The sequence below is a fragment of the Lichenostomus cassidix genome, chromosome 4 (assembly GCF_008360975.1).
Source record: "Lichenostomus cassidix isolate B80296 chromosome 4, HeHo_3.0, whole genome shotgun sequence".
Taxonomy (NCBI): domain Eukaryota; kingdom Metazoa; phylum Chordata; class Aves; order Passeriformes; family Meliphagidae; genus Lichenostomus; species Lichenostomus cassidix.
In genome coordinates, this window is record NC_139484.1 from 53,066,401 (window position 1) to 53,077,558 (window position 11,158).

General features: G+C 41.0%; 1 protein-coding gene across 11 annotated transcripts in view; it reads right to left on the reverse strand.

Annotated features, from left to right (window-relative positions):
• Positions 1-7,839, reverse strand: part of TBC1D19 (TBC1 domain family member 19) — a 58,621-nt gene extending 50,782 nt beyond the window's left edge. For 6 of the 11 annotated variants that reach the window (XR_014851795.1, XR_014851794.1, XM_085059198.1 and 3 more), the window contains exon 1: positions 7,666-7,838. Coding sequence is in view for 8 of the 11 variants with exons in the window: in XM_085059198.1 (XP_084915324.1) it covers positions 7,666-7,764 (99 nt within the window). In the remaining 3 variants the exon portion in view is untranslated. Of the gene's footprint in view, positions 1-7,665 lie in introns of all 11 variants that reach the window. The other 5 variants (XR_014851796.1, XM_085059202.1, XM_085059201.1 and 2 more) reach the window with 2 other exon arrangements.
• Between the last annotated feature and the right edge of the window lie 3,319 nt (positions 7,840-11,158).

Genomic DNA, 11,158 nt, shown 5'->3' on the forward strand with positions numbered 1-11,158 from the left:
ACCTCCTTCAGATAAGAAATGTCATTTTCAAACCAAAAAAACTAACTGTGCACCAAACATTCCCCACTGCAGCGGTGACTACTGGGCATACATAACCTCTTGTAAAGAAATGCACTCAAACAGGTAATTAGGAAGTAACCAGCTTTACAGCCATCCCACGACACTACCACACAGATGCTGTTACAGATCTTTCAGCAACAGCAGGACCAGCTGCGATAGCATCTATTTCTACAGCTAGACCAAGAGGAGAAAACAAATACATCACAAAGGTCCAGAAGGACAAGAAACTCAAAAGTTTCTGTGAAGTGCCTTCCAATACATATTCTCCCAAGCCTGGTACATGGCAATAGCTAATTAACATCAGATAATAAAGCTAAAGGTTTAGAAAGAAAATCCTGGCTGCTAACTTGAAAATTACACCGGAAGATCTTTGTGCCACTTACTCCACAGCTGTGCCAGATCCAGTAATATGTTAGAAGCATATGGCCACATCATCTACATAGAAATGTGAGACATGTCTTACCAAAAGCTACTCAACAATATGTTGTAGGCATATCTGCTACTGATTCTATTGCAGTAAGTTATCCTGAAATTAGAAATAATCTTTCACCAACTTGTGCAGTTTGCCAGCCCTAAGAGCACTGCTGACAGCATGGGCATGCTTTAAATCCATCACACACAACTAAAGCTCCAAAATCCTATAATTTGCCTTACAGTTTATGGATAGAAAAGGGTGTTTCTGCACTGGAAATTTTGGTCTAGGTGAATTCACAATGCAGAATTTTAAGAAAATCTTTCCATTTTCCCCAGTTGAAAAGACAAATGGACAATAATGCAGAGACTGACAGCATAAGCATTTCTGTTCTTATTCCAAGTCCCCTTGCCGTTATAGGTAAGGAAGGCATTTATACTTGGCTTATTGACTGCAATAGCAAAGAGACTGTAAGCATGCTTCTGAGAAAGGTCATCATAAGCACAGTCCATAAGGTGTGATGAGTTGCATAACTCTTATATCAAATGACAAACACATTTTTCATTCAGCGCAATGGTAAAAGCTGGCAGAGGATCATTGCCAATGTCAGGGAAACAAGGATTTTTATGGGAGTTCTTGGGCAGCTCACAAAATACCCTTTTAAGCAAAAAACTCGAGTATTTTATGAAGGATTCCTTCTGAACATACTTTGATGGAAAGTTCTATGTCTCTTTTGGACAACATCTGTCAGGTTGATGGTTTCTTCTGCTGCAAGGCATTGGTTTTGTACCTCTCCTTGTAGGAATTTTAAATAAAGTAACACACATCAAGCAGGGCAGATTTTGCCATACTGCTCCTCAGAAATTTCTGTGCACCCTTTTGTAAATGTTCAATTTTGTCTTTTGGCTAAATGTGGCTAATTCTAATCTCAAGGTCCACAGGGTGTTTACCTGTCAGGTCTGGTACACATGCTTTTCAGATATGCAAAAAAACCCGCTCACAAATACAACTCATTGACAGATGATGAATCACATTAAAAAAGCAAGCTCCTGTACAATCCACTAGAAAGTGGGTTAATTGTCTTGACACTGTAAACAGTGCAAGAAATTACGGAAGTGCAATCAGAACAGTATTTTAATTCTCTGCTGTTCACACACCTGTGAGCTCTTGGCTTATTAAGGAATATGTGACATTCCTATTGACAACTCTCAAGAGATTTTTTTTGAGATTCCTGGAAACTCTAGAAATTGATGCAGCATATTGCATTAGAGGGCAATAAGGAGTTCAGTCCACAGACTATTTCCCATTTTCCCTGTCAGACCAAAAGAACAAGAGAGGTCTTTCTTGTAAATCACTGTTCCCAACAGAGCCTGTTCCACAGCTGTAGAACATAAAATCCAGACTCTCCTGTATGCAGCAGAAAGGCAATCAAAACGGAGACAGGGCAGCACACTTGGGAAAATTTTCTCCAAGAACTACATTAGTGCATCAACCTCCACTGGTTACCTTCACCTCTTTGTGCCCATTTGCTCAGTCAAGTTCTATTTCATTATTCCTAGCCCTACTGTAGCTGCAGCCAATATTCTTAGGTTAATCTTTAATTTATCAAAACATCTATCTTTAGCATCTTTCCTGTGTTCTTTTCTTCTCTGGCCAAAAAAAGAGCCCTACTGAGACAAATTTCCACATAAGAAATGTGAAAGTTGCCCCAAAAATTATGGGGTCACTTTTGTCTCCATTTTTGCCAATCCAGGATTGAATTGCAAAAGCCTCCTCCCAGTTACACTTTCCCTTTTGTTTACTTCTGTACTAGGATCGATGGATACATTCCTACATTCCTAAGTGCTAAGCAGAACAAAAGAGCCACAGAAACTGTTAGGGATTCATTTCCCAGTGGATTGCTGATCAGTTTTCCAATCAGAAATTAGATACCTGAAAGGTGAGAATGTGACAAACGGTCCAACTGGCAGCTACAGCTGGCTCTAAGACAGACCATCCTCTAGCTCTGTATAACACAGCAAGGGAAAATACTCGTTTTGGTAAGTGAAAGGAACACTCTCTAGAACTGTTTTGCTGTAATCTAACAGTATGGTACCTCTTTGGAATTTATATGGGTGTTTATGGGAACGAAATTGAAGAATCAAGGGGACTTAGCAAAGCTGATGTTCCAAACTTACTAGTCCAGGTCTTCCACGTAATCTTGTTTTTCCTTTGGATTAACTGATCTAACTTATTTCTGTGTTGTACTATGTTGGAAAACACATTTAGGTGTTTATATTTTAGCTAGGGTTTGTTTGTTTCAAACTGCCTGGTACAACATACTAAATCTCATTTGCATTTTCATCTCCTATGATTTTTTGGTAGAATGAAAAATATGTTGACAAAATTTTATGTATATAAAAAAGCATCAATATAACTTTACACAAATAAAAATGCCTGGCTAAGATTTATTGGGAAAAAAACACACGTTGATGAGATTTGTACTCATGAACAGAATTAATTTCCTGCATGATCAAAATGCAGCAAACACCCAGGTAGAACTACCAATTTCAATACACCAATCTTGATGAGACTATCTTACTTCTATAAGAAAAATAACATCTGCTGCTATAAGGAGACTATCACAAGCAGGGCAATAGAGAGTGAGCAACATAGGGGAACAATCCATGAAGGTGAAGGGAACAATCCGTGAAGACAGCTAGAACAGGTATAAAGTCGAATATTCAGAGGCTGAGTCAGGACAATACAGAGCCCTGAAAGGAAATAGGGATGAAAGTACCAATTTCAGCAAGAAATAACAAATTATTTTTAATAACTGTTAATGCCTAACAGTTTTTCCCTGTAAAACTAGCACTGTGCATTATCTTACAGATAGGGCACCAAGGTCCAGGTGTTGGATGTCTGTGTTTTTCTACAGTCTTGGTCAGCTTCTTGTGAATCTGGAAAGATTTATCTCTTCCACATTCCTTCAAAAACAAGCTATCACTACAGCATTCCTTGGCACACCCCACTCTTCAGCCATACAGAATAGTTTAGAGACTTTCAAAATGTCACCAAATCTGCTGGTGGCTAAAGCACTACTAGCAATATTGTGTGCACATCTTTGCCTTTGATTTTGGCAAGGTATCCTGCAGAGATCTGTGCAGTCATCATCATAAGCGATACACTTAATGTACACTCTCTGTTACCTAGATGCCAAGATGAAGAAAATCCAGATACTCAACAGCCATATGTCTGAAAGCAAGCAAAAGGATAGCACAACAGTAAGATAAAAAAAGTTGGTGGAAATAGTAAATTGATTCACAGAGCAACTGAACACAGACATCAACCTATTTGCAGATTAGCATCTAAATTGAATATGGCATTTAGTCATCAAGACTGGAGCAGCATTGATCATGTAAGAGGGCAGATGATCCATCAACCACAGCACTCAAAGTACAGGAAAATAGCTAGAGGACCAGCAACATACTACAAAGAGGAGGCTAGACAGAACAAACTGTTCCAGCATAACTCCTGTGTTAAACTATTTCTTTTCTCAACAAGAATAAACACTGCAGCAAAATGATCCAACTATACTGAAATGTGGAACTGCATCAGGTGAACACATATTTTTATCCTGCTGCAAACAGTTCTGCAAATAACTTCACACAATCTAAATATTTTACAGGCTATCCACCATAATTTCTCTTCAAAGCCTTTTTTGTTTAGATAAACATGTACCCTCTCAAAGCATTTATTACTGTTCATTATGATTTTGCACAAGCGCACAATGTTTTTCCTTTTTATTACTATTATTTCCCGGATTACAATAAAGCACAATCCCCAAATATAAACCATCTTTAGAAGAAGTAAATTAAATGAAAGATAATATATATTCACCTCTCCTTATGTACTCCATTCTACCATAACTGGACTTTATCAGGACCAAACTGACTTGGTAAAAACCACTTCGAGCACAACCACAATTTCAACATAAACACTTACTAAAAACTTAAAACCCTGCAACTTTTAGGGAGAGATTTTGGGTTTGCTTTATACATTTCTGTAACAGAAAGAAGAATCATTCCAAGCCTAACTAAACAAATTTCAGTAAGTGTGAAGCCCTGATTACAGACAATTTTCCAACCCTAATACATTTCTCCATGAACATGAAGTTCCCCTAAGGGAAAAATTATTGTGAACTTTCTTATACAAGTAAACATAACCTAGCAGATATAGAGAGCTTCCATCAGCCTCACACAGGAGTAAATAGTTTCAAATGTTTTGCTGTGCTACAAGATATTAGGATATATTCTAATGATGTAATTTTAATGTTTAATAATTTTTTTAGGTTTTATTTGAATATAAAATTAGTGCTAAAAAAATCAATCCTTGGGATAAAAATGTGATTATCTTGGTATCCCCAGTGGTCAAGCTGTGACAGCAAATCATTTGATGCCCATGCCAAAGTTATTTCAAAGAGATTGTGTATCACAGCCCTTGACAATAGCTCAGGCTCCCAGTGACAGCCAAGCGAAGCACTGGTTTGATCAGTTCATAACCACAGGGCTACTCTATCACCTCTCACTAATAATGTCAGAATACTGTGTTTTCCCCAAAATTCTATAAACTCATCAATGAAACCGTTCATTCTGACCTCTTCATTCTAGACAATAAAAGAAGAAATTAATTTACAAAACATGAATTTTGTTAATAGTTAAAATACTGTTCGTGAGACTATATTCTCTCAGAATTTCAGGCAATATTGTAATGGACCTTACAATCCATTCTGACTCGTGTTTTTAGACACAGTAAATATTTTTGGGGAACAAATATCAGCAACATCATTTTTTACACTAAGAGATGAAGAATATTTGTGAAATACAACTGCACTATAAATACCCAAAACAAAAGTAAGTTTCATTCTGATGCATTGATCAAAAGACTTCTCAAAATACAGCATGCATCTCCCAAGATAGCTTAGAATCCCTTGAAAAGGGACCACCCTTCAAAATCACAACTGGTGCATTGTTAACCAGCAGACAAAAAACCCATCGCATCCTACCCATAAACCAGAGTTCAGGTGTGATGCACAGCAACAGCTAAGATTTCATATTTCACAATGCAACTCAGCAACACCCCATGTAAAGGGAGGGAAATCAAGCCTTAATTGAATACAGAGCAAAGCAAAATCCAGAAAAGTTCAGAATTCTGTACAGCTGCAAAGGGATGGACACCAGACAAGCCACTGAGTGAAGAGCCCTTGCAACTGCACAGTATAGCACTGACATGACTATCCAAGCATTATCAACAAAACAACTCTTCGGTACATGAAAGAACATAAATGCATGCAAGGCCAATAAAAAACCCTCTGTATCAAGAACACACAGATTCCTGACAAACACAGTGTACATTTGGCCCTACTCATTTAAACTACAACCTCCAAGAGATAATTCATTTGATTGAGAAGTCCCATCATTGATGTATCTATGAACTTTCAGATCACTACACTAAACTATACCTCCAATTTAACCTTCTATTCCAAACTCTTCAAACACAACTCTAAGAATCGACTTGAGTATTTGTTGCTTCATCTCTTTCCCCATAGCACTCCATATGATTAGAAGGATCATCTGACCCATATAAACACTTTTTTTTTTCTTCTCCAAGAAATCTTAAACAGTAAAACATTACTCTGCAAAGCCATCATAACAGATCTGCTCTCGAGTCCAGCAGGGATTTAGGCACCTCACTGCCCTTTCAGACACCAACCACCACCATGGGAGGGCACTGCTCAGGTCCTCAGTGTCCACCTGGACAAAACAGCTCCATGACACAGCCACCCACCAGCAGCTTCCAAACAGCCTGCCAAGTCCTGAGGACACCAAGCTTCCTCCTGTCTCAAAAAAACCATGCAAAGTATCAAATGACTGTGGAAACATTGCCTTGCCAGAGTCAGGGATAAAAGCATGCACGCAGAAGGGAGTGCATGCAGGTTTGTTAAAAGCAGCAATGGAGTTGAGAAAGGAGAGCCCTGTTCACTGCCTGTTTTGAGGACAAGGTCTGACTCTCCACTCCTCATGCCAGGCTATTTAGGATACCAAACTTCCCAACATTTAGCAGAACCCAGCCACTCATCTCTTCCATAATTCCAGCCCCATTCAAGTCACGCACATTTGCTCACTCAAATATTTAGAAAGCCCTGTCAACAGAAGCAAAGCAGACACAAATTTATAAAAGTATTTGGAGACCAAATCAGTAAATTTAAATACAAAACAAATAAAAAAATGCCACGAAAGACAGGCAGTGATGTCACTTGCTATGGAAAACCGTAGGAACATTCAAAGAGGAAAATCATGTTTCATTTAAAAACTCCACAGAACTAAGGCAGATAATGGACATTGCATCCTAAAAACCAAACCAGACCAAAAATAAACAAACAAAAAACCCCAAAACAAACAAACAACAACAAAAACCCCCAAAGCAAACAAACAAACAAAAAGTATAATTTTAAGTAATGTTAAAAAAAAACCCCAAACCCAAAAGCACAAGATTTTATAAAACCCAACCCAAAATAGTTCAGTAATGCACAATATTTGTTACAGCACCATGACTAAGTTATTACGATCATGAAAATTGATGCAATTTCAATCTGAAACATGCTAAATTAAATTCAGCTGAAATATGAAAATCTGGCTTCAACTGCAGATAAGTCATTAAATATAGAAAGAAGCAACTGTTTTCCCAGCTACTAAAACGTACTTCAATGCGTGTTTTTTCATTTTCACTTCCTTTCACCAAATCCTCATTTCCTCAGGGCCACTAGGGGAGGGGGGGGTGGAATTTAAAGCTTTCCAAATTAAAGATTAAAAAAGCAATTCGTTTCAGGACCTATATTTGAAGCAGTGAGATTTCAGACGGATAGTCTTTATATTCACTGCGAAATCCTTGGGTCCCAAGGGGAGACACAATAAACACGGCTCCAGAAACCAAATACACCGCTCTGAGGAGGGAGAGGAGGGAGAGGAGGGAGAGGAGGGAGAGGAGGGAGAGGAGGAGGGCAAGAGGGAGGGGACGAGCGGCGCCGGGAGGCCCCGGAGCCCCTGTCCGAGCGGCGGCCACACGGGCCGGGGCGACGGCCGGGAACAAAGCGCGGGGAGGGGCAGCGGGGAAGGGAGGCGTGCGTGGGGCCACAGCGGCAGGTCAGGGCTCACCCGGGCCTGTCGCTCCAGCTGCGAGTGGAGGCTGGAGCCCTGCAGCCGCTGCACGACCCTCGCGATGGTGAGGGACAGCCCCCGGTCCGGCTCCAGCATCGCGGCCCTGCCCGGCCCAGCCCGGCCGGACCGCCTTCGCCGCCGCACCGCCGCGTTACCCGGCAACGGCGGCAGCGGGCGCCGCGCTCCGGCTGCGTCCGGGCGGGGAGCGGCGCCGCGCTGAAAGGTTCCGCCCGCCGGCCCGCCCCCGAGGATTGTGAACGCTGCTGGTCGGGAGGAACGGCAAAAGTCAGGGAGGCCGCAGTCAGTCAGAAAGTTTTATTAGATAACGACTAGAAATTCATCGGAAGGAAGGACCAGTCTGAGTTCCAGTGCATGGATTCAGCTGCTGGGATGCCCAGGGTCCTGGGGGAATACCTTTTTATGGACAGGTTTCTGTGAACTTCTTGAGGGATCCAAGTTAGCCAGTACTGGTGCGAAGTTTTGTTGCAGTTTTGGCTGTTTTACCCTTGTCTGCTCAGCGTGGTGAGGCATTAGCCCAGGCTCGGTCCGGGGAGCTGACACAGTGCTCATCACGCAGAGCAGGTACATGCCTCCCTGCCTGAGGTACATGCAAGGAACTTTATTTAGCCCTTCTGGGAAAACCCATTCCTATGTGCATCAGTAACAGAACCATGAAATAAAATTTTTTCTTAATAAACTATTTTACTAAGTCAAAATACTCATTTTTAAAGTCCCAGAGCGATTAGTAAATAAGCTAAGAGAGGAGATAACATGGAAAAGCTGATCACTGACCTCCAAAGCCAAGCATTAGTACTCATTTTCAGCCCTCAGGATGACTTCTGTAAAACAAAGAATGTTTCAAGATTCTGAAACATCAGGACTAACTTTTTTACTGTTGGGAGTGACAGATATGAAGAAATTATAGCTGTCATCAGCTACGTCAATAAAAAAAGCAAGTACATATAATAGTGATATACCTGAACTCATTTGTCTGCAACCAGTTCTGATTTATCTGTGAGCATTTATGGATAAAATGACGTTTAAAGAAGAGTAGTAATAGAAGATCAGAGAGAAAGTTCTTTAATGAACTGTAGAGAAACCTGAAAAAGTCACTTATGCTAATCAAAATACCGAGGAGAGGTTGCTTCTCAGTTCATGGAGAGCATGGGGAAATCAAGGGCCCAGTTGTCTACCAATGCCTTGAATGTCTGTTCTGATTTACATCAAGTTTTCTGCAAGTTCTTTTCTTACATTCATGTATGAAGTTAGGGGCAACAGGGAGAACATTTCCTTTTCTCTCTGTATTGAAAGGGTTAATGAAATCTGCATTCCAAATGGAATAAGCATATGAAGTGTAATATCTTTCTGTGCTAGTTTATTAAAAAATTCTACAAATTGTTCTCATGCAGAGAGTACCTCTCCTCATTTTGGTTTGTTTATTTGTTTTTTTTTAAGAAATTGACAAGGATTTTTTTTTAAATTTTTTTTTGGGGGGGGGTTGGAACTGCACCTGCTAAGAAAAGCACATGCAGAAAACTGGAGCCTGACCATGAGCTTTGCAGGTCAATAGCTGAAATCCAGAGTTTTACATTGCAGCTGCAAGTATGAGAGAAAGCCCTCCCTCCTTGCCTGGAGCAGTCCTCAGCAGCATTTTCCTTTGCAGTTTGTGAGAGAACCTGTGGACTGCCACAGGGATGGCAATCCTACATTGTGTTTGGTGAGCATGTTATTCATCCGGGCTGCTTGATATGTGAGGACTCAGAGGTTGGGTACCTTCCTACTGCTAGTACAACATGGTCTGTGGCTGTTTTCCATGCTGTTGTCCTTAGGTGCCACATTCGGCCTCATGGCAGGTCATGGAGTGGGACAGAAGCCACACCACCTTGCTGATTAGAAATGTGTTCCCCTGCTGTTGGGGAATATGGGGAAATGATACATCAGGTGAGTTTCATGTGCAATGCATACGACTCTGCGGGTCTGCGAAAGCCATCCCGATCTCTGGGTCAAGAAAACAGGATAAAAAACTAATGTCAGCTGCGGATGAGTAATTTTCTGCAGTTGACTACCTCTGCTCCAAGTTTGCCTTTGTTACCCTCTGTGTGTGAACATCTGTCACTCTTCATTCCCTGGTTTTTAGGCTCTCTCTAGTCTGATTTCCATCCACTGGGTTTCCCTTTGTTCAGTTGCATCTCCAGTAGGGGTAGGAAAACTTACTTCTTGTAAAGGCCAATCCAAGCTAAAAAGTAGGGCAATAGATAATCTGCAGAATATTATCAGAGGGCTGTTAACAGCATCTTGTGTATCCCTACCATAACTAGTTAAGAAATCTCATGCTTAAGTGTGTGCTTCTTTTTTGTTTCCTTACAAGGAGTGTACTGCATAGCAGCTTGAGAAATACAGGGTCATTGTTAAAAAATATCACTTAACAGGCATTGGCAGAAATCCCAACTAATGCTTTAGCCTATCCCCTTAGTATCACATGCCTGGTTTAACTTGCTTCATGTGATAATTTCTTGACAATTACAGCTTTTTCATCATGATTTACTTTTAAATTGAAAGTAAGTAACTGCGGTACACTCAGCATAGAGTGGTTTTACGATGTCCAGTAACACATACCAGAGGTAGTTTGTTGGTTTTATCAGGAGGTCTGGTGTAGATGTCATAGTTTTTCTGTTTTGGGTTGCTGGTCTTTCCCTCTCAGTGTCTCAGTCTTACACCTTTGAACACCAATTCTCTTCCCCTTTCTATTCCTCCTCCATTTGCAGCTGCAGTGCTCTACAGTGTTATACTTTTGTTTACTGTGTTTTGTGTCAAGTTACTTCACTTAACTGTACTTGATACTGGTATCCCAAGTGTTTATTAACTGGTATCCCAAGTGTTATTTTATTAATCTGCCACAGCAGGTCTGGAAAGCATCAAGAATTTGGCAATGGAAAGTAAAAATTACATAGTCAGTCAGCTTGGCTTTTTCCATGTAACATGTTAGTTGACCTAAAATCAAACAGGGTTGTCTGCAGGAACAGACAATCACCAAAGGAGGCAGTGGTGTTGGATGACAGATAATGGGTGGGGGAAGTCAACAAAATCCCAGCAAGTTCAATAAAATCCCAACAGTCCCTATCACAAAATCCCAACTGCTAACAAAATCTTAGCACTTCCAGTCAGCTGGTCACAAGACACTCTTCTTCTAAGCAATTCACAACATCTGTGCAGCCCTGATCCCACCTTCACCTTTCATTCTGTTGCTGTGAGAAATGCCAAGTCATGGAGCCTCCTCTTAGGGCTGCTTTCTTTGCCAGGGGAGCAGGGATGGGGAAGGGCTGGTGGGAGCACTGCCCCCTTACCTGTGCTGAGGGTGGGTGCCTTCAGTGCTGGCAGTAAAAGGGAATAAGGCATGGTGCAGAATAGGGCTAAGCATGCAATTGTTGGGACTTATTACTGCAGATGAGCCTCTTCCCCTTCCTTTGCACCCTGAGTGCCAAGGGGGGTT